Here is a 23,840-nt window from a genome sequence, read left to right as displayed (position 1 = left end):
CCACAGACCAAAAAAGGGAAAGCTATATATGTCAATATCCTCCTAAATACTGTTTAATGCTTGTATGGAAGAGGCAGTGGCCCAGAAGTGAGTAAATTTAACTTATCTGAAAATAAGACACTTGAAATTGATACTTTGTCTGTAGAGGACAGAACAAAACCTAAAAGCCTGCTGATAGTCAAAATATGAATTAAAAAAGAACTTTTCAAGGGTTTCAGTTTTTCGGAGCTTTTCTAGGGGTGGGGATTTAGAATGCAAAGCAGGACAAAAATATGCATTTTTAACACGCTGCAATATTTGATTTTTACAAGCTACATACCTTTCTCTCCTCTCTTCTTCCTGGTCCTGTCTATATGGTCCTTAAGCTGGATTCGGACTTGCCTTTCATTTGGTTGGTCACGTATAAAGGGATGTTTCAAGAGTTGTTCTGTAGAAGGTCGCTGCATGTAATTCTTCACTAGACAACCTTCTATAAAGCTGAAAAACTTCTTTGACCTGAGAAAGCAGAGAGGGGAAAAAACCAAAACAAAACAAGATCATAGGTAAAACTCAGCTCAAACATTTTTTTTCTGTTCTTCCTCAAAGTCTAATTCTTTTCCTCAAAGAGCATCACGTCCCAGAGGATGGTACAAGTGCTGTCTGCAAGTGTGCCTCCTAAACAGAGCTGAGTGTGCTCCAGCTGAGCACTGGGATGGATGGACACAGGGCGATACCGACATACCTGCAGTGCTTAGGCACAGCCTCACAGTAATGTGCCCTCTTTCGCAGGCATAATTGTCCTGAAAGGCAGTATCTATTAGCAAAGGCAAATCATGCAAACCCAGCTCTGCTACTTCTGGACCAGAGCTGGGTAGCATCCAGCTTGCTTGGAGCACGGGCAGGGCAGCTCTGGTGTGTCTCCACCTGCCCATGCTATCTAAGGGCATGTCTGCTTCAGAACAGCTGTACCGAAAGCCACAAGAACTGCGGCCAACGTTCCCCTGACACAAGCAGCACTGCGCTGCTTTTGTACGCACCTGGGCTCACTGAGACAGGTCTGCGAGAATTTAAGATTCTTTTATTTTTTACCTGAAGAGCCAAACACAAAAAAAACCCTCATAGAACAACAGGCGGGTGTTGAACAGCGTTGTCTGTTCAACACAGGCACTTGGGGTCAAACTCTCACCGATGCAATTTAAGGGCATGAACTGAACTGAGCTCCTCCTGCACACCACATAAAGTGAGAGGCTATGGGAGTTAGCTAAGCTGGAGCACCACCTTCCGAAATTTGCACTTCATTTGAACTCTTGAAGATCTCTCCAGATAAAAGTCATCAAACAAGCTGCCTTGCAAAATGCCAATAACGGAAATATTCAAAACTGCATTTTTCATCATTTGGCCTATTTTCTCATAACCTGCCACTGAGCATACTATCAAAACAGCTGAGTCACAGCAGCACTGGCTTTGGCCAGAGTCACTTTTTGATTGCTAGGTGCTCTCAACCTGGTCCCATGCTTGGGCGGCAAACACCTCCACTACATGGTCAAGTGTAAAAATGACAATAGTTTCCATCCATCACTTCACTTTCCTACTGTAATCAAGAGGCTGGATTCAAGGTAACTTTGCTGTTTTTTTGTTATTCCTCACACCTTAAGTGTTATTATTCAAAATAAAAAGATTAATGAAAGGCCTATGCAAATACTATATATGCATCTCTATTCCTTTAACATGCAGAAAGCAAGTATGAGAGAGGGAGAGGGATGCCTTGACAGTACAACTGGACAAATAAGTCAATCCAGGCAAAGACCAAGCCCAGCAAGCAAGCCAAGTTTATATTACATTGGTATTGAATAGGCAGTCAAATCACTTCATTATTGTGACAGGATCACAGCATCCTGTGATCACAACCAATCTATACAAAACCTCTTTCTAGGGAGTATTTTTGTTTCATACGCGCCAGTTGTAACCAGTAACTGGGAGGAAATCCTCTGATACTAATGGATTCTTCTCAGCTGGCAAGAAATGCACATTCAATTCCAATCATTTACAATAATTATAGTAAAAGCCTTCATTAGTTTTAATAGCTCCTTTCAACTTAGCAACTAGAACACTATAGTACTGTTCTGTTTCTGTCTTACGATACATCTGAGAAAACATACTGCATATTAAGAGTGCTGTGGGAGTTTATTTTTTAAAATATGGATCCATTTGTCACCTTAATACAGACGCTGCTCTGTCAAGAAAAAAAGCCTAGTTTTTATTTTCACACAATTCAAGACAAAATTTCTCTGGGACAAACAGAACTAAATAAACAACGCACGCTTTTTATTTCATCCTTTGATTCAGTGGCACAGAAGATGACAAAAGAGTGATTTTTGCTAACTTAAATTGCTTTACAGTTCTGTGGAAGCGGTAACAAAACAGCACACGATGAGACATAAGAAAACATCACACTACAAAGAGGGCTACAAACAAGATATAACTAATACATACCATTTCTTGGATTTTAACCGTGGGGGAGGGTTCCTGGGTATCAGAAAGAGTGCCCTCATGGGATGCATGTCACAAAGTGCTGAAGGAAAGAAAACAAAACCAAACAGGAACATACAGAAGTTGGCTTAGTTGCTCTCTGTCAATACCACGGCTTCAGCTTCCCCAACCATTCCCACCATCCCGACTGCACATGCAGCAGATGCAGACAGCAACACAACTAAATGGAAATAGCCTGAAATGACAACAATTCCACAGCTCAATATGCCAAGAGCAGCCCCAAAAAGAGGAAGAGACCGAGGCATTTATTAACCTTCAGACTCAACCACGATGGGAACATCTGTGTGCAGCCCACCTCCAGCCCCAAGTCATATAACTTATATTCTGGTCAATAAAATATTGGGAGAAGATGATGGTAGAAGGGAAGAATGACACAGTTACTGTTTCAAACAAGCTTCACTCCACCTGCCCTCCTCTCCCACTATGCAGGCAATTAAAGCAGGATGCCTCATTCTTTTCTCCAGACTTGGAACTTTTATCTATTCCAAGGCCTGATGATTTTGAAGCATGGGAGGGTCTGTATCAAAAAAAGGATTCCCTGCAAAACTGAAATGCAAACCTATGACTTTTGTCAAAAGAAGTACCCTTGGTTTCAGCGGACACTTACTGGGAGTCCATTCAGGACAGCCTTTCCTCCTGCTCCAGAGCAAAAGCACCATGGCAGAGCCAACGCAGGGAAATGTGGGAACATGGAGGGAGGCTGCCCAAGAAAGGATGCTAGAAACAAATCCTGTTTTTACCATCTTCCTATGCTTCACCTCTTGCACCACCAGTCTCAGCCTGAATGATCACTGCAGGAAGAGGTAACGTCTTCCAGACAGCAGAAATTCAGGAGAAACAGACTGATGTGAAGAGGATTCTGGATGAAGAAATAAGGGGCCACAACCTTGGCAGAGAAGCCCCTTGGATGCCTGTGGATCCCGTCAGACCACCAAGCTTAGAGATGGACCCTTCAACCATCGCTGAAGGAGGAGGCAGAGCCCACGTGCCAGAGGACAGACCAAGGCAAGAGCTGTTCAGCATTTACGTTGGATCTTTGCTTACTGCTCAAATACCCGTCTTGTGCTTTTAGAAAAAGAGGGGCCAAGCTCTGCTTCGGTTTGGAAATGAAAAAATATTATTGTCCAATTCCAGGCTTACAAAACCCATAGACACAGCTTTTAATTGAAAGCCACCCAGGCAACCCAATGCGCTGAACAAAAAGGCACAGCAAAAAGGAGGTCAAGTGGTAGCTCAAACACTGTTAATATAGCGCTGGCTGAAGTGTCCTGGGAGCAGCTCTCACACGGGCATTCATGCAAACGTGCAATTAGGAGGGGGAAAAAAAAAACCTCAAACCATCAGACCTCCTAAAATATGAATCAAAACAAGAGTGTTGTTCTCCAATTTATAAATTTTACATTAACAACAACAAAAAAATCAGGCAGCTGCTATAATGAAATGACCATTTTTTAGCTAGGAAAATATCAATACTTCATTTCAACATGATGTCAAAGACAGAGGTTTCAAGCTAGGCTGTGGTATGGTGGTTGTTTACGTGCAAAAAAATTTAATTAACTCACTCTTAGGTACCTTAGGCTGTTATTTTTTAAATACAGAGTTCCAGTTGGGGTTGGGGGTAAGCATATTTGCTAGTTCAATAAGGATTTTCATAAAAATTACCACTGAAAGCCAAAACATCATGCCTAATTAATTTTCTTTTTAAATCCTTCTGTCTTCCTCTCACATATCTGCTGTTTGCCTTGATATTCCGAAAGAGTAAGTATGTGAGGGGAAAATAAGCTATAAAAAGTTGTGCATTTTTGGTTTCCAAGTTTCTGTCTCAAAAATACCCATATCGACTGATGAGTATTCTCAAGCAGGGAGCACTAAGTTCAATATTCTGTGCTGAAAATGGATTTACGGTTTAAATCATGCCACTGTGAAGGAAGATCAACACCGCCCACTGATGAGTGGAAACAAAAGGAGAGCAATGTTAGCATTACCCAGACCAATGGAAAGCCAACACAGAAACAATTGCTAGAGACACTTGCTTCATTAAGGTCAGGTTTCTCAAGGCCCCACTGCACCTCTCCCTGGCTGAGGTTTCAGCATCCCAGGTCAGGCCATACACAAATTGGGACACAACTCCAAAACACAATATACTACCCACAGGAAGGAAGTCTGCTACTCGATTAGCTTCCAAATATTCCTGCTATAGAAATTAAATTACTGCAGTCTGCACTGTAGTGCTTAAACACAATCCTATCTTTATCAAAAGCATTGCTATTTATGGGATTTTATATTTATAGGGCAGGCAAAACCAAAGAGAACAGAAATAACATGAGGATAATTTCAGAAACCTCAAAACTAGGCTTAGATTACAACCAGCATCTCCCAAGTATATGTTTCAGTCTTAATCAGCCCACTGGAGAAGCACACGTATCACTTACGGGGAGCTCCTTCTGCCATCTCTATGGCTGTAATGCCGCATGACCAAAGGTCACTCTGCATAAAAAGAGAGAGACCATATGTTAGTAGGTGGATTTACCCATTCAGACAGTAAGACAGTACTATTTACAGAGGCCCTGTAGGTGAGACTGAAACCAAATACCAAGGCTATTTAAATAATATAAGCTGCTACTTTTTTTTTTTTTGTAACAGTATCATAAAATCCTACTAGTCATATAATGCATATATATACACACAAATGCACACACGTATTCATACAGAGTATGCAAACAACCCTTTCTAATAACACATAAAAATATATTCACATTAGGACAAAGAAAAATACATTGGCCCAAAGCTAAGTCTATGGAACAACAGAATTTTCAATTCTTGTTTACAAAGGACCGAACATTTCCCTATAGCAGATTGACAGGAAACACTGTACCCATTCCCCCAAACAAAAGATGGAGATATGAAGACTGCAGGGTAAAAATAACCAAACCTGGCAGGTCTTTTTCAGTGTCTAAACCAGAAAATAAACAAAATACAGATTAGTGGAATACACCCAGTCCTGAACTTGTTTCTAGTCCCAATAATCAAATAATAGTTTTATCTAGGGGAATAGCCATCACTGCTAAACTTGCAAGAAGCCTCTGTCAGACACATTGCTTGGAGCCAAAGCAAACATTCCTTCCCTACCATCTCAGCTTTGCTTGAAACGTTACGGAACAAGAGTCCTTCAGAGGAAGCCTTTCAAGGTGCCACCTCTGGCCAGTGCCCCTGGCTAGGGAGAGCCCGGGCGAGAGCCTGGAGGGTCACACACAGGCGAGAGCTGGAAGAGTCCTGGCGAGGAACCAACTCCAGAGGCTGCCGCAGCTTAAGAGGCAAAACACTGGAGGAGGCTGCTGAAAGAAAGCTGTTCTTGAGCAAAGCAGTCTTCATTTCTGGTCACAATAATGACTTTTTAAAAAATTAGTCGGAACTAATGAGCAAGTAAGCTCTTCTTGTACTACAAGCAGAGAAGCATTTCTAATGATCGCATTTTCAGACCCAGCAAGGCAATCTTTTCTCTTGGTTCAATCCGGCCATTTAAGCTAAACTGCAGTCTCATGATCTTACAAAATCTTTCAACCATGAATTTTTGGGGGGAGAGCCCTAGAGGCTCCACCAGCAACAATAAACAGGTGTTTTCAGAGGCAGAAGGAGTTATTTTTCACATCAGTACTGCATTAACAAATATTGCAGAGAGTTTTTCTCCTTTATTAAATCATTTAATAGCCACCCTTCCTTCCTAATAACTCCATCTGCAAAGATATAAAGCATTACCTTTAGTACAACGAGCTGATGGATGTAAAAAGTTATTAAATCAAGAGAAATAGGATTAATCTGATCAATCTTAGCCAAAAGGTACAAAAACACCAGTTCAAATAATCTGGCTTTTTAAAATAGATTTAGACATACACAAACATACTGATAGCTAACACCACCATCAATCTCAGCAAATTGATATAATTGATATTCAGCTCTAAAATTCATTGTAAGGCCTTTATCACAGGCTTTCTGATATCTTTGTTGCCCTTCTTGGTTAAAAGTTGGAACAACTGCATTAGCCTAAGTGAAGATTTTTTAAAAAGCATATTTTCACATTTTTTCTTTCCTTATTCTTTCATTAAAGCAAGCTGAGAAGAATTTTTAAGATTACAGGATGCTTTCACTAGAGAAATTTAACTTTACATACACATACATAATATTCTTAAGGGTAGTGCAAATATCAAGCCAATTATGGTTTTGCAGTAATTAAATCTTTGGTCTGCAGCAAACTATGTAAAAAATGATCTTTGTTGAGAAATGTTGCGGTGGATAAATTTTTATCAACATGTACTTGTATCTTGAAATCAGGAGTAGGCACAGTTAAAGAGCTCCTTCTGTACTTCACTGGCTCTCCAGACGGTGGTTCTATTTAAGGCAACACCTAAAATGCATTGTTCTGGGTTACTACAATAACTGGGACATGGTCTAACACAATTTCAAGTACAATCATTATACAAATTGAGAACATGAGCGTTTCCAGTTAAACTCTTTTTTGCCTTCTCTGAGCACCTACAGCACACTGAAGTCCTACTCCTTATGTCTCGAAGCTATGATAATACAAGTAACAGCAACTGTTAAAGGTCACAATTTGGCAGTGACCCATACCTCGTACTCCTGTAATAAGAATACACCTACACACAATAGTATTACTCCTACAAAGTGTAAGAAGTCTCAAAAACCGCCATTGCTCATGGACGTTCATACTGCAAGTACAGGGTTTTCGTATGTTGGGGTGGTTTTTTTCTGTGAACAGGACTCTCTTACTCTGTAATCGTACGTAGCATCTGGATTTTCATCACAGGCAATAACTTCTGGAGCCATCCAGTACGGAGTTCCAATAAAAGTGTTTCTCCTGCCAACTGTCCTGTCCAGCTGAGCACTCACGCCGAAATCCACTGTGGGTGGGAAAAGAGTAAAATAAAATAAGAAGGGAAAAATAATGCAGTGATTACTTCTGTAAGGCGATTTGGAAATAAAACCCTGTGGATGTTCCATGTGGGAGGACCACGCTGAAGAGAAACATGATTAATAATGAGGCAGCCGAGCCCTTGTGGTTCACACGCAACGTGCTTGGGCCACAAGCGTCAAGAGACACGGCAGCGTACGACCACCTCTCCCGCACCTCTCACCGGCCTACCTGTACAGAAGGGAGCGTACAGCTGCAAAAATAGTGCTTGGGAGGCTAAGGAAGGGCTATCCCCTTCCCAAATGGTGAAGCCAAGCACCTTTGCCTACAGAGAGGGAGCTGCTTCCCAAAGGTACTTCTCATGCTGTGGGAAAACCACAGGTGTGAACACATCTCCTTTTCAGCTGTCCACCTTTTCCGCTCTCAAATCGGACAGCAAAAATAATCTGTTGCTCAGCAGACTGCTCTCTGCTCTAATGCACAGAGCAGATGCGTCGATAGGAGCAAAGCATGAGGATTATTCAAGAGGTGCCAACTTTGAGCACTTACGCACACAGGTTGCAAAAGAGATGCCCATTTCATTACAGGGCAGTTACATTACAAGGGTGTTGTCCTCCCTTCAGGTCTCCTGCTCGCAACAACAGCCCTTCTATACCAGTAACTGCATCTGCTCTAGGAGGGCCGTGTCAGCTTCACTGCATCCGTCATTGGAGCAGCACTGACAAACTGGTGTAGACGAGCTCGGTGGGAGCAATGGTTTGGGAGCTACCCTGCCCCACTTTGGACCAAAAGGAGGAAAGCTCTCCCGAGAGCTTCCTCCTCCAGCAGCCGGGACATCTTCCCATGCCTCGTGCTGCAGGAAGGTGTAATGCAAAACAGAAGGGATGTGGGCTGGGTGGGAGGGCTTCAGCATGGCTCTATATTTAACCAAAAAAAGGTGGCAAATGTAGCGTGATACAAACACAGAAGGTTAAAGTGTGCGGTAACTGGAAGAGACAGATTAGAGAGAAGAAAAATAAGAGTTTGTCCACTTGGAAGGGAGAGAAGAGGCCAGGGATGAGCACAGTTTTCAGCAGGCATGCCAGAGCTAGAACTGCATTTTGAACTTCACGCCACAGCTCCCTCGAGTTTGCCGTTCAGATCGTATTTTTGTGTCCAGAACCTGCACAGCAGGTGCTATTTTAATTAAAGCCAAATAAAAGAGTGACTCCCATCACTTCCCAAGTCCAGAATAAAGGGAATCAGAACCAACCCAAGTCACGCACTGCTTGGTGGGGGGCACAAAACGGTCCCCTCACCGATTCCGGCATGAAAGCCAACATCTTCTAACGAAATGCATGCCATCCTCCCAAAGCAAGAGGAAATACATGCTGGGCCTTGATTCACACGGGAGCAGTGACAGAGTGCACATGCTACAGAACATGTCGCAGGGCTCTTAGAGGATAAAATCAGTTTAGGAACATCAGAAAACAAAGGTTGAATGAATGAGGAAGTGGACGTGCGCGCCTACTTACCGAGTTTCACTTCTGCGTTCTCTGTTAACAACACATTTTGCCCTTTTATATCCCTGTGAATCACATGATGGGCATGAAGATGTGCCAACCCCTGCATTAAGAAGAGGAGAGGAAGGAGAGGACATTCAGAGTTAGGCTCTTGCCTTAGCAACAGACTACCTGTACCCAGCACCCCCAAAGCCCATAGCACTGGGTCTCGGGCTCTTGCTCAGGGGCTGGGTGCAATGGGACCCGTGGGAGCCTTGCAGCAGCACACCGCCTGCACAGCTTTTGGTAATGGAGCAGGGACACAGGCCCCAGGTCATGCACGTGCTGTACCTAAATACAGCCCAACATCTGCACTGTGCAAACACATCTCAGCTGCTGCGTGAAGAAAGTTCAGCTCCCAGAAAGTCTCCACACAATGACACTGTAAATGACATCAGTGTCAGTGTACGTCACTGACATCCGACACACAGAGGGTCACCCAGAATTTAGTCTGGGAAAGGGGGTGGAGGGAGAAAGGAGGCAGCAACAGCATGCATATATACACCCCTGAGAAGGCGGTGGGAGGGTGATGTTTGAGGGAGAGGGACAACTGACGACAAACAAAAGCTCTGCTGCAAAGCTGCAGTTCTCTTCTCTAGCCTCCATAAATATGAAGCCATATAACTGTTCCTCGGGAAAAAAAAACATGCAAAAGAAAGAAAGGAAAAAAAAAAAAAAAGCATGAGCATTATACTTTCCAAAGGAAACAAAACCTCCTGGCATACGGTGCTTTTTGTTGAGACAGCACCTGGATGCATGCCCCAAAGCGTTAGCCATGTGGAGGGAGGGCTGAAGAAGACATATGTTGCATTTTACTCTCTAATGTAATTGGGAGAACAACAGGCAACCCTCTTAGCAACTGCCTGTATTTTGGTTTCTCCTCAGCTCTCTGCTCGGAAAATTGTAGTCTCCGGTGGGATCGTCTTGCCTGTTCGTGTTGCCCTCATAGGCTTTTAATGTTTTATGAAAAATAAAGAAATAGAACCTTTACAGCTGCAAGAGGTTAAGAGAGTAGTGGTTGCTGTAGAGAAATATTTCCTAACACATGTTCTTCATTAAATGATCATTTACCAGTTTGCCTACATAACCATTGGGCTATTTTCTTTTTTTAAAACAGTTAATGAGCATGACAAAAAACCACCATCCCTAGCTCCTCCCCACACATGTCACAAGTGAATTGAGTAAACGGCTGATGTCCCTGAGACCCTTCGCTGGCTGCTAAAGCTAAGTGTGGTCTTATTTTTCACAGGAATGAAGGCTTTTCCACAGCTTCACACAGGATACTTTTTAAAGCCTTCTGCTACACCGACCCAGCCAGAGAGATAATTGTCTGTTCTCTCCAGAGTACCATCTAACCTTACTGAAAAAAACACATTTGGGTTTGTGAAGGGCTGGGAGGAAACAGAGGGGCACGTCTCCATTCTCCTGCAGTCCCCAGGCCCCTCCAACCACACAGGGATCCCCTGGGTTGACCCTCACCTGTGTCTCCACCTGCACCAATCTCTGGCACTTTAGCTCATTTTAACTTTCTGTTACACAACCTCTTTCCTCCGTCTCTGACAAACTCAGTGTGGAATTAGGTTTTGCAATGTCTCATAGCAATGTGAGTTTAACATTCCTTTTTTCCAGATATTCCAGTTCCTGCTGGCAAGCAATTAAGGCTCCTTTTGCAAATCTCTCACAGGAATGAGAAAATAGCTTTCACCTAACCCTTTTCTGAGGTAAATCATTTTTTCCTCTTCTCAGCGAACGTGACTACTTTACCTAAGGAGAACCTAGGATGAATGCAACATAGCATGCAATACCTCCAAGGTCACACAGTTCTCAAATCAAGCATAAGATCGGTCCTGCAGAAGTTCACTTTCCTCATATTAAAGCATGCTATCAATTTGGTTTGAAATACAACCATCAGTAGGTATTCAACTTTTCTTCTCCCTTGTAAACAACTTAAAATGTGCCATCCCAAATGCCAGCAGCCGGACTCTCTCCTAGCATTTGGAATTAGAACAAAAGACCAGAATTGTACGTCTCCCTCCCTCACCATCTTAAAAATCACAAAGGCAGAGCAATGTGTAATACAGACAACAGCAGCGTTGATTTATGCAAGAGCCAGTGGTGGTTTCCGTTAACATAAAGCCCTTCAGAACTTCATTTATGATGAGGCAATTGAACAAACATACTGTGTAGTGGTATGGGTAGGAGGCAATTTGTTTTACAAAGAAGCACGAGGAAAACCATACCAGATTTACTTAGCACAGCAAACAAATGCCAATTCAAAAAGCACTTACACTGTACCAACTGGAAATTAAATATGAAGAGTAATTAGTTAAAGCTTCAGTTTTAGAAAAACTGGTAAGTGGCATCCCTCTTCCTAAGAAACTTTTGCAGCGCCGTCTGCCAGCACTCTACAGCACACAGCTACATAAGACGCAGCTGCTTGCTCTAGATAGACTGCAGGAATACACAACATGCAAGCACATCGCAGCACTGAAGCCCTAAATGCTGCCCTGAGCCAACCACTCCCTTCCTCCACAGACTTGATTAGGACCAGAGAAAGACGGCTGCAAGCACATTTGGAAAAGCCCATTCTGCACCTTATTGTGTTACGACACTGTTACAACCTCAAGCTTCTCAAAAACAGTGTCTGATGGACACTATTTCACAGCTTCTACAATAGGTAAGGTCACTGGTTCTTCCACTGGCTTCTCATGACTAAAAATTGCTATTTTCTGCAAGGCTGCTGTTACAATACAGTACAACTCACACCAAGTTAAATGATGTGGAGCAGACATCTATCTGCTCCTACGCACTCTCCAAGCGATGACATGGCTAACAAGATTGATCGGAAACAGCTCCTTGCAGAACGTCAAGCTAGGCTACATCTCTGTAAGACTGCTTCTGTGTTTTCAAGTGCAGCGGACTATTTTCCTTACCCGGAGAATCTCTCTGGAGATATATGCTATCCAGTCTTCTTTCAGAGTATTCCCTTTCGTGTTCTTCACAAGGTCTGTGATAGAGCCTGCTCCACAAAACTCCATAACAAGCTGCAAAACAAATATCAGCATACAGTTAAACACAGTTCCCAGCTGTCTAGCGAAGCAAAATAATCAGGTTGCAACATTGATTTGGGAAACCCTGTGAAGCAGAGAATACCATTTATTTTACATCTCTGCCTGGAAAATGGATTCAAACCAAATGTCTCCAATGTGTGCCAGACATATATGGAATATGTCTCACATTAGTTACCACATTTTCAAGGACTGATTTAATCACTGTTATTTAATGCTGGGAATCTGGATTTGCTCAGCTATGCAAAATGCATTAGCAGCAACAGGAGTAAGAGCACATCCAATGCTGAAGGAATCAAACTGATCACACCACTGCACCACATCTTATTCTTTAACTCCCATTTACTTATGGAAGAACATGCACTGATGTCTGTACCCTGCCATTTCAAACCCAAACTTCAATCCCCTGGAGGATGTAGATGAGGTGGGATGAGAAATGTAATGGGTACAATTCTCAAGTGCAGCTTTCTTTTTACAGCCAGACATTCTTACTGCTCAGCTCATCTGCCTTGTTCCCATGAAACATGTTACTATCCATCTGGGAAATGGGGGAAAAAAAAGTTACTTAAAGAGCAAATCCATTGCTAATAGCAAGTCTTGGTTCAGCCATCCTCTTAAGGATGCATGATTAGCCTATGTGATTCACTGATCTATCTGTTCAGGCAAGCACCAAATTCTATTAGTTCCTCTTTCCATAATGTGATATTTCTGTCATCCTCAAACTGTATCCAAAAGTGAAAGACTTATGGACATGCTTGAGAAATATCTGCTTACCCACAGTTGGTCGTCATGTCCTGGAGGACTTTTCTTAATGAAAGCACCATAGTAAGTTGCAATATTTCTATGATGAGAATATTTCTTTAGCATATTAATCTCCAGTTTGATTTCTTCTTCTTCGTCCTTTGGAAAAAAAAACCCAAACCAAATGTTTAATACACCACATGCATTATTTATTTCCTCTTCTCTTTCACACAAATAGATTTTTTAAAAGTTCAATTTATACCAGCATCATGCTCAGTAAACACATCCTATGTTCATGCCATCAAAATCCTGCTTATTGAGATGGTCTAAAACAGACCTTTACTTTCCCAAGTTTTCAGTAGTGCAAAAAAGCAAATGGAGGATGCACTGGACTTCATCCAATGATGGAGCAGGACAGGATCTGTTTAAAAACCCTATGCTTGTAATACCTTAAGCAAATACATAGCTAGCAGGCTTTTATTCTACGTAACCCCAAGAACAAGAAAACCGGAAAAATCTGTGAATTTACGACAGAGGAGTATGATTTCCATCTCCTCATTTTTTTCCCTTTAATTTTGAAAATTGCAACCAGTTCTATTTAAATGCCAGACAGCGGCTCAGGCAGCCGGCTGCCGAAGCAGGCCCTCTGAGGTGGGGACCACAGGGTCCCACCTCGGTGCCAGCACGGGGCTGGCGCAGGAACGCGGAGGTGGAGATCAGGAATTCCCCTCACTGTGCGGACAAGGCGTTCGCCTCGTGCACAAGTTTCCTCCTCCTCCATCTGCCTCTGTGGAGGAAGAGCAAGTGCATCAGGAAGAGAAGACCGGGAGCCCGGGTGGTAAACAGGATGCTGGGACACAAAGGCAGAGGAAGGATTTCCCCCAGCTGCCCCCGCCTCAGCAAGGTGCCAAGCGGAGAGCAGCTCAGGTGAAGGGAGGTCATCCCTTCAAAGAGCTGAAACGGGTAACACTATGCAACCATTCCTTAAAAACGCCCACAATCCGTTTTTGACGTGACCGTAGGACGCGTTGCACGGAAGGATCCAGGCACGCTTTGAGGTGATGCCTGAGCAGGCAGCCAGCAGACGCAGAAGAAGAAGGAGCAGACACCATCCCACCCCCAGCTCTCTCCTACCACACCTAGACAGTGGGAGCCTTCATCTAGCACCTCTCAAGGCAACGAATGAAAAGGCAGCTGCCTTATCCCTTTAGGCACAATCTTTATTCTCTCCGCAATTTTCTAGCCTTAGATATCCAGGGGGAAAATGTCTACCTTAAATTGATTCCAGGAAGAAACTGAAACCTCTGTTCCCTAGGGTGGCTGGCTGATGGAAACGCTAGCACCTATTTTGATTATCCTGTAATATCAAAGCTGATTACATGAAAAAAATTTAAGCCTTAAACTTCCTTGCAATTTGTACCATGCTAGCAATCAAATATCCTATTCACGACATATGCAGATGGTAATACTAAGTACATGTTAACTATTTATACACACTGGTACGCATGGCTTTAGCAAAAGAAACCACCCTATGCTATAAAGCAAACGATTATTTCAATTACACTAATAGCGGGGTGCAGTGCTTATTCGTAAATTATTATGAGAGAATTCCCAAAATGCACCAGGGATAAACTATTCTTAAATCTTCTCATGACGCATCTTTAAAGTAAAATACTGTGTATTTCTGGAACACTGAACAAAATAGTAAAATAATCTTGTAAATCAAAGTTCTCAGTGAACAGCAGCCCTGGGAGAAAGCATTATCAGAACAGCTTTTTGAGCCAAAAGCTAACTTGGTGCTTCCTCAGCTGCTTCTGTTGTCCTTGCTGTTGTGTGATTTTTTATTTCTTTAGACCATATGCAAAAAAAAAAAAAAAACCCCAACAAAAAAACCACAAAAACCCAAAAAACAACCCCCCCCCAAACCCCAACATATTTATACTAGAAACTACCACACTGAACTTTGAATTTAGGCAAAAAACCCTGTAATAGGAGCTGTGTTAAACTTAATGGTTTGGGACTAAATCGCTGATAGGTTAATATGTGTAATTGGATTAATCTGCTATTTTGTACTGACTTTTTACACAAAAATTATTTCCTACCCTCAGCACATGAACACAATAGCTTTTACAATACAATGGGCAGGATGTCCTAAAGGTTGTTCGTGTTTATGTATTGTAACAACAGCCAAAACGGCAATGCTTAGACAGGATCTGTTTCTGAAAAAAACAAAATAATAAAAAAACCCACCCCCAAAAAAAATCCCCAAAGAACAAACAACAACAAAAAAGGCGCACACAGACCCAAGAGACTGCAGGCAGTTACTGCTCTTGCAGTTTTTCCTTGTGGCCGTGTCAAAGCACCTGCTCAATGGCCTGCAGCAGCCCCAAGCATCTCCCTTAACTAAGGCTAATCATGGTCCTAAACCCCTATTTCAGCTGTCACGGAGCATTTGTCCACACCACAAATAGCATCTCACCTACAGCTCGATCCAGTCCAAATTCCAGCCTACAAAAATAAATGGATTTAGTAATTCTTGCCAGACTTTGGAGGACTCCGCTTACTTAGTGTGGATCGATAACTCCCTGGCGCTGAGTCCTGAAGACTTTGTGGCGACAGGAACTATCATGAGGATTAATCAGCACGGAGAAGGCTGCAGTACCGCTGTGGTACAGCAATTGGTGTAACATTAAAAAAAAAAGAAACAAACAAAAAAAGAGGGTGGCCAGACCAAAATTGTTCTGTTCCAGGTTCAGGAACGTTTTTTTCCAGGGTACAATTGATTTCATCCCAATGTGGATATCTGAAAGAGGCCAAACAACGTGTGCCCTACCAGTGTTTACTTCTCCCCACTAACTACAAAAGGAGGATGAGGTCATTCATTAGCCAAGATCCAGACACCAATCTTGCAGATGTCTTGCATCAGGGTGAGATGAATCCCACACAAAAATCTCACTGGATAAGACCGTTTCCACACAGGTCTCCTTACGGACAGACGCACCGCAGGGAGGGCAGGCTGCAGCCTGCAGCAGGGATCCTCCTGCACAGAGGGAGACGTTTCAGCGGCCGTCCCGGGATTTGGACGCGTGAGCCAGCCTCAGGGACGGAAGGTCCCTCACCTCCTCCCGACAACACACGCGCTGCACCACCACCACCACCAGTCCCTCCATTTGCAGAGGTGCCAGGATCACAAAAGGGGAAAATTAAAACCGACTGAGGCGAGAGACTGTCATTCTCATGAAGGAATACAAAAGTACATCCTTTTTTCTTGGAGGAGAGAAGCAGCTGGTGAGCCCTTCCTAGTGATTTTATGCAGCTGGCATCAATTACCTCTTTAAGCCATTATCTGTGGATACAAACTCCCATTGAAACCTTCTTTGTCTGGCCTGTGATGGGGCTGGTGTAAGTGTTTTATACTTATACATTTGCTGTCTGTTTGTGACAGCACGTCTGATTACTAGTAATTTTTGCAGTAAGCTATACTTTTGCAAGACTCACGTGGTTAAATCAAGCTTGGAGCAGCTCTCCTCTCCCTTTCCATGCGTTTCCCTTGAGAGATTAAACGGACGTGTCAGCATCTCTAGGGATTTCTAACCGCAACGCTGTTTATCAAAACAACTTTGCCTGTAAGATTAAAAACTGCATACGACGCCTGCACAGAAATCCACCTATGTACACTAAGATCATTTCTAACCATGTGAATTAGCACATTAAAAATAAAACCAGGCGTGTTACCTCTCCGCATGCCACCTAGTGGCACCCCATCAGCTTGCTTATGGCTGCAGCACAAAATCTCCACACCACTTGCTCTTCCATTCATCATTGCATGCTAAAGACCAGATTATTTTTTTTGCATGCAGACGGCAAAGCAATGGCTTGTTATTTTCATTACATCGCCCTTTACAAAACTGTGATGATTTAAGTATCTGAACATAGTGCCACTGGAGTTAACTCCCAGTCAAATAAAAGCTACTAGAGCAGATCCATGTAAGGAATATTAATCTGGACAGCTTGATTATGCCATTTCAGCACGTTTTCCAAAGGTAAGCCCCCTGCATCATTATTGCAGAAAATCCTCCTTATTTATACAAATTCTTAGAAGATGAGGAATTCAGAAGCACTCTGTTGGACATCATGGTAAGGAGGGAGAAGAAGGGAACAGGTCTAGAAGTGCCAGAAGCAGGGAGGCCATAACCAAAGGAAAAGAAAAATCACTCCATGCCTGCCCCATTTTTATATACTTCCCTAAACATCATTGCCTAAGTGCCTCAGGAGACCAAGCCAAACAGTCCTGACCTGCCCCAGCACTGCAACTGGTATGAGACCCCTATGAGAATCTGTCTCTGAGAAACAGACCCGGGGGAGGAAGTGGGGAATAACACTGTTTTCCAAGCTCTATAGTACAAGGGCATTATTTTAGGAGCTGAATTTAAAAAAAAAAAAAAAACCAAAAACAAAAACAAAAAACCAACCCTAAAGGTACAGCAAGGAAGTATCCCAAGGCATGTGAGCGGTGACTTTCCATCCATACTCCTCCAGGTGGAAGAGCTGCCTGACCACTGCTCTTTGCTAGCTGTCGATTCTGCCCTCTCAAGGGATGGCACAGGTCAGGGAGGAGAAATTCAGGACATTTTCAGAAGATTTTATTTACCCTAGTAGTACAATGAGGGGAAATGTGAATGAGGAAACACAGCCAAGCAAGGATAAAGCAAGACAATGTTCTGTGATGAAGGTAAGAGCAAGTTTACCTATCCCACCAGATGATTTATATGCTGTCCTAAATCAGTTTGCAGAGGAATACAAATTGGTCCCTTCCATAACTTTCCTTTTTGATTTAAGAAACGAGACAGTGACAAATCTATGCTCTCCCTGCACAAACGGCATCCAGTGATTTTAAGCTACAACCAAGTGTTTTAAGAATTAACACCACTCCCCAACAGTGGAAAGCCAAACACGCAGGCAAAGGGGGATGGGAAAAGGGAAGTCTCCAAGTCTCCTTTCCTTTGCTTGCCCCCGCGCTGCCCCTGAAGCTCTGCCTGCCTATAGCCAGGGAGCTGCACTGCCTGGAGAACGGCAGCTGGCCATGCTCTACCTGGGCTTTCAGAGTAAGCTGAGCTCCTGAGGATCACGAGCTCCAGAGGTGGCTTGTGGGATTTGGGAATCTTTAAATCACGGGAGAGTTGGGATTTGTGTGGAGGGGCAGACAGCAGCCTCAGCCCGTGAGAGGGGAAAGGAAGCACTAAGCCACAGATGCCCAGGGTGGTGGAGAGGACTGGTTTGCCTTCAGAGGCACCAGAACCACGGCGACTCAGCCTTTCTTTCACCATCTCCCTCCAACAGGCAAGTTGAAGAAAAACAGGAGAAGCCCACAGGAAACCCAGTTTATTTTCCTTTCCGCTTCCTCTCACTTTTCATTTCTGCTCTCCACCCACATGAAAAAAAAAAAAAAAAAAAAAAAAGAAAAGTCTTAAAAGGCACCAAACGCAAACAAAAATCTTCCTGGATAAATCTCGACACCAACTTTTGCAAACCACAATTCTGCTTGTGTATCACATCCTCCCTCCTCCCCGCACCCCAGACCTGGCCAGGATCCATTTGGAGCTGAATCTGTACAGGACAGGGAAAGTCTGAATAGTGCCTAGCACAATAGGTGACCTTTTCTGCTGCTGGAATCCATAATATACACACTCGTTAATAAAGTTCTCACACACGAGGGAGACGTTTTGGCGAGAAGAGTTGGGGCAGTATTGCACACAGCGCGGTATTTGAACCAGGAGCTGTGGCGCTGCCTCCAAGCTGGGAAGGAGATTGTAATTTTGGGAGGAACCTAACCACAAGAGCAATGAGACTCCGAGCGCCGGGCAAGTCCCTGCCAGTGCCTGCCAAGGTAGGAAGTTCGTATAAAGCAGAGCAGCTTGCAGTGCTGCGAGCGCAACGTGGAGAAACGTGATGCTCTCCAACACCACAACGGAGTGTCGGAATTGGGAATACGATATTAAATAGTTCTTAAAAGAAAATACCAAATACAGGCTTCTTGGGAGGGAAAGCCTAAACTGTTTAAAAGAAAGGACTTTAATCAAGACACGCAGTAAACATTTAACAAGTCCATATACAGTCCCTCCTAAATCTTAACATACAAGAGTCTCCAACTTTCTTATTACATCCTGTCTTTCTTCAGTCTTTTACGGAGCTCTGGAGCTTTGTTACCCTCAAGCTAAAGACCTCATGCAAGTTTATTTCCCTTCTGTCTCTCTCCCCTGTTAACTCCTCACCCCCAGCATTCACTGTGCCTGTCCCACTTCACGCGCAAGCTCTCTCTTTCACGGGCCCCTTACCCACAGACTCTTCCCACCTTGGCACCAGCACGTTCATTTCTCTGCACCATCCTTCAAGTCCTTCCCAAACACGCACTTGTTCAAAGCTCTCCAGACTGTTCGCCTTTAGGAAAATGCGTCCATCACGCCACGCGCTCAGTGACACTGCAGGAGCACTAGACACCCAGACAGCAATCGCGTGGGTGGTGAGCATCGCCCCACCATTGCTGTGAGGGTGCCTCTCAGAGTTTGCCCCTTGTCCACGTACGCAGCACATGCAGAGAAAGCCCTTCACAGGCTTTACCATTTGCGAGCTTTCTGGAGCCCATCTTGTCACTGTGAGCCACCCACCCGCCTCCGAGCCGCTTCCGCCGCCAGCACAGAGCCACGCTGCCAGAAGCAGCAGACCAGCAATGCTCTGCTCAGGCAGAGCGATCGCAGAAGACGGCTGTGATGCTTTTTCAAGGGTCAAAAAAATCTTAGTTTTGTGAGAACTGGCTGGGAGAACAGGGCTGTCCTTATGGCCACATTTGGTTACCTTCGGCAGCAAGATTTCATCAAGCAGGTTAGAAACACACTTCCCAATACATGCAAAACAGAGGCTGCTTTGTCTCCCCTTGGCACAACACCCTCTCTACTGCATGCTAAAGGCACCATCTGAAACAAGAGAGAAAATGAGCCAAATTGTTCGCAACAGTGCCATCGCTGAGGCTGCAGCCATAAAGCAACAATTAAGTTAACTGGACAAAAAAGCATGAGGGACGGCTAGCTCTTAAGCAGGGTCCCAGCTCTGCCCGAAGGAGCCTGTGTAGCAGCATTGTGCAGGCACAGGAGATGGAATCACGTGCAGGCAGGAAGGAGCCAAAAACCACGTGAAGACAATACTTGTCTGTTGTCTCCCCCAAAACCACCTCCTCTGCCAATCACGCCGACAACAGTATTTTCTTTCTTGCCTGATTTGCCCCCGGTGCCTTCGCTGGTCACTGAATGAGCTGCGCTGAAGGCTCAGAGACTGCACTGCTGCTGACCTCGCCCAGTAAAACCCCAGGACGCCATGGGCTTTGCTGAAGACGACCGAGAGAGAAACCTCCTAAGGGCAAATCCCTTCAACTATTTCCAAGGCTTGTGCCTCGATCCTGGTCATAATTAGTTAAAAGAGTTTCCTGCTCAGATTGCATGTTTATCCCAGCTATACAATTCAACTGTCCGTCCTCATCAAGCCTAAATTATTTACAAGTTATGCAACAAGCTAGCCTTGCACTGACATCTTCAGAGCTCTCATAAAAGAAGGAAGGTTTAGTACCCTACTTCCATTACTATTAGTCACACTAAAAACGCCTGTTGCTATACAATTCTACATCCAGTCTCAGGTTTTTTGTGATCAGAACAAGCCCTTGCTAGCAGATATGAAAAATAAGTCTGTGTGTGAAGGAAAGAAATTAAAGCAATTTCCTTTATGCAAAGCTTTGGGCTCAGACAGTAAGAGGAGATGGAGATGCTGGAGAGAAAACAGGCTTATGCACAAAGCCAAAAAGTTGCACAGCTTTTCTACTTCCAACCTCAGTGTGCATTTGATGGCAAGGAAAGCAGCATCTCTGGGGGCAACAGAGCCAGGAGAGGCATTTGCCCACAGCTTGGCCCCGGTTCCCCCCAGGCAGTGTGAAGCCCCAGCATGCCACCACTCCCACCTGGAGGGCAGATCTCCGTCCCAAAGGCGACCGACACATGGGTCCCTCCCTGCATGTGCAGTCCAGACACTGCTGGGCCACAGTTTGGAGCTGGGAGACGGAAAAGGCTTCCGAGTCCTGCAGGTTTGATGCAGCTGAAAAGATTCAACAAGAAACTAAAGTTCTAGTTTGAAACTAAGCTTTAACTTCAAGGGGGGTGGGCAGAAGGCAAACATCTGAGAGAGGAGAGAAAACAAAAGGCTGAAATGACTGAAAGTGGATTTCCTATGTACCAAATGCCACACAGAAGTTATATTAGCAGAAATTTAGGCTGGGAAGGTAAAATACATTAAAAATGGCAGTTCTGGAATAACAGAAATGTTCTTCTGGTACATATGTCATGAAAACCTATAATTACATGAAGACACTGATTCCCTTACAGGACAGATTCGTTCAGCATATAGCCTCACACCCACACTGACCAAGAAGTCCTGTAGATGAACAGGAAAGAGAGATTTATTTACAACCCCTCTTTCATTTTGCACAGTGAATGAAACCCAAATGCTAAAAAACAAACGAAATACCCCAACAGTTTGTAATCACAAACCCAAAAGTTGTCACCACGCACAACCAAACAGGAACAGAACAAAGGAGAGGAAGGAAAAGTAATCCCACTTCGGCATTTCCTCAGGGCTGTTTCACATAGGATCCTTTATTAAAAAAAGATGGGGCTGGAGAATTAGCTGACAAGAGAAATTCAGACGCTCCATCACATGCTGCCATTTCTTCACCCGACAGTGATGGAGGGCTTGGCACTGTTTGGTACATAGTATTATTTAGGCCAAAAGCAAACACACAGATTTGCGAAGCAGAGGGAGCAGACTGGCAATGGTACTCCGAAATCAATCATATGTTAAAAAATGAAATTAAAAATTTAAAGAAATATGGGGGAGCATGAACAAGCACCACCACAACTGCCAGCAGCGAGCAGCTGGCAGCCACACAGCAAATACCTCGTACTTCCAGGAGACACAGTCCCACCGGTGACCTTCACCCCTCTGTGGGATGAGTTCCACCTCAGGTGGACAGACCGGTCCCCTTATGGGCACCTTTCCCCCATGCAAAATTGCGGGTGCCCAGGGCAGCTATGCTCCAGGCTTCAGCACAACCACTACGTGCCTAAAATTAGACAGAATGAATCCAGGCTTTGGTCATTGGCAGCATCAACGGTTAAGGCCAGCAAACAGCAGCTGGAAGACTACAAGTTTTATTACCAGCTTTGGCTTTTGAACCCAAACCAACTGGTAGGTGGAAGAAGAACCTTGTAATACGTTGCTAATCCCTCAGCTGTCCGCATTCCCTAAGTCTTCTAGGCTTTAATTAAGCAAACCCTCCTCATTAAAATGTTGCGAGTGCTGCAGTTTTTCCTTCCAAATATTTAAAACTCCGTCTGCAACACTAACAAAGCCCTGCATTTTGTCAGAAAATGAGTACTAAGAAAAGCCCTGAAAACAAAATTACTGCATTTTCTTTGCAGCCCACCAATCCACTTCTACAAAGTGACATACTCCACTTAGCCCATTACTATGAAGAAACAGATTTAATGCTTCTTTTCTGAAGTGGTGTACCTCTGTCTGAGGTACACCTGCCAGATGAAATGACATCTAACAGCCATTCCATCCCCAAACATGGAAGGTAATACATTGGCTTAGGAGCCAATACCCATGTTTAATGCCCGTTGTACGTGCTGCTGGTAACCTATGCTCTGTTTTACACCCACAAAAGGAAAACTTCAAATTTTGGGCTACATTACAGCCTCAAAAAAACTCCTTGTAAGCAAGGACTAGTGTGAGATCATAATCTGACTTATTCAACACAAGGTTTCTTTTGTGAAGCAGCCAAAATATGTAAATTGCCCAGGAATAAAAGGAATCGTCCGATCTGTACATGTGTCTTACAAACACAACTGAATGACACAGTGCGAGCACGCAAGTCCTTACAAGTTTTAATTTCAGGTAATCTTTGCCTAAAGGTTAAACACTTTAGCTCCTCTGGTCCAATATTAGTCACCGCTCAACCTCTGTCAGTAATCCGCAACCTTCTCCCCTGCCTTACGCAAAGAAAATACTGCAAATGCAAAACACCAGGCGCGAACAGGGAGGACCCAAGAAGTTCAAAGGCCCGTTCCTCTCGCCAGACAAGGGGCAGAAGGGATCGCAAAGAAACCCGCGACACCAGCCCACCATTGTGTGTTGGAGAAACTGGCTGAATATATACTGTCCGCGCAGATCGTGGGTGGCTGGGGTGAGGAGAAGGGAGGAGATCTGACCAAGCCCTACAGGCTTGTCAAATTCCATTTTCAATTTTAAAAATACCCCAGAAAATACCTTCTTCCACTGGCATAGCAAGCAAAGACCGCTTCGAAAGCCTGCAGGAGGAAGCTTGATCCTCCTCTCTTTGCCACCATCTCCACCTTCTCTTCCTTCTCTCTCTGGTTTGGTGAGAACTGCTCCTCCCAGCAGCGACAGAGCAGAGGATCGACATCGGGTCGGTAGCTGTGAGACAGCCAGCCCTACACATACCCCTAGAAATACCCTGTCCAAGCCCTCAGACCACCTGCTTCTACCTGGGGAGGAACAGGCTCCTTCTGCAAAGGGCAAACCCAGGCTCGTGACTGATGCCAGACCAGACCCGGGGTTTCTGCTCCTCCACACTCTTCTGCAGCATTCCTTATCCCTACAACCAAACAGCAGCTTTGGGGCTGAAAAAGCACCACCAAGCTCAGCTACTCTGTGGGAAGGAACTAGAGACATTTCTGTTCCTGGGCTGAGAGCAGCTTTGCTGGAGCAAAGACCTCTCTTCAGCTTGCTTGTTCACCTAAGAATGAGATCCACACTTACAACCCTAAGGGTTTTCACAGAAGGAAGGAATATACAGATATTATGTTTTACCTCTAAAATACACTTGCACTCAGAAATACAGCTCTTTTTTAAAAAGGAAATCCATTACAGAATGATTTACAACTGACTGACAAGATGATGATGATGACTCTG

At 44.1% G+C, this 23,840-nt stretch overlaps 1 protein-coding gene across 9 annotated transcripts in view; it reads right to left on the bottom strand.

Annotated features, from left to right (window-relative positions):
- Positions 1-23,840, bottom strand: part of MAP4K4 (mitogen-activated protein kinase kinase kinase kinase 4) — a 165,675-nt gene that overhangs the window by 48,076 nt on the left and 93,759 nt on the right. For all 9 annotated transcript variants that reach the window (XM_075524485.1, XM_075524494.1, XM_075524527.1 and 6 more), the window contains exons 4-10: positions 12,840-12,965; positions 11,931-12,041; positions 8,971-9,061; positions 7,315-7,445; positions 4,962-5,016; positions 2,473-2,551; positions 320-495 (exon numbers count right to left, since the gene is read on the bottom strand). In XM_075524485.1, coding sequence (XP_075380600.1) covers positions 320-495; positions 2,473-2,551; positions 4,962-5,016; positions 7,315-7,445; positions 8,971-9,061; positions 11,931-12,041; positions 12,840-12,965 — 769 coding nt within the window. The remainder of the gene's footprint in view (positions 1-319; positions 496-2,472; positions 2,552-4,961; positions 5,017-7,314; positions 7,446-8,970; positions 9,062-11,930; positions 12,042-12,839; positions 12,966-23,840) is intronic.

Source organism: Mycteria americana, chromosome 1 (assembly GCF_035582795.1).
Source record: "Mycteria americana isolate JAX WOST 10 ecotype Jacksonville Zoo and Gardens chromosome 1, USCA_MyAme_1.0, whole genome shotgun sequence".
Lineage (NCBI taxonomy): Eukaryota > Metazoa > Chordata > Aves > Ciconiiformes > Ciconiidae > Mycteria > Mycteria americana.
This window is presented reverse-complemented; position numbering and strand designations above follow the sequence as displayed.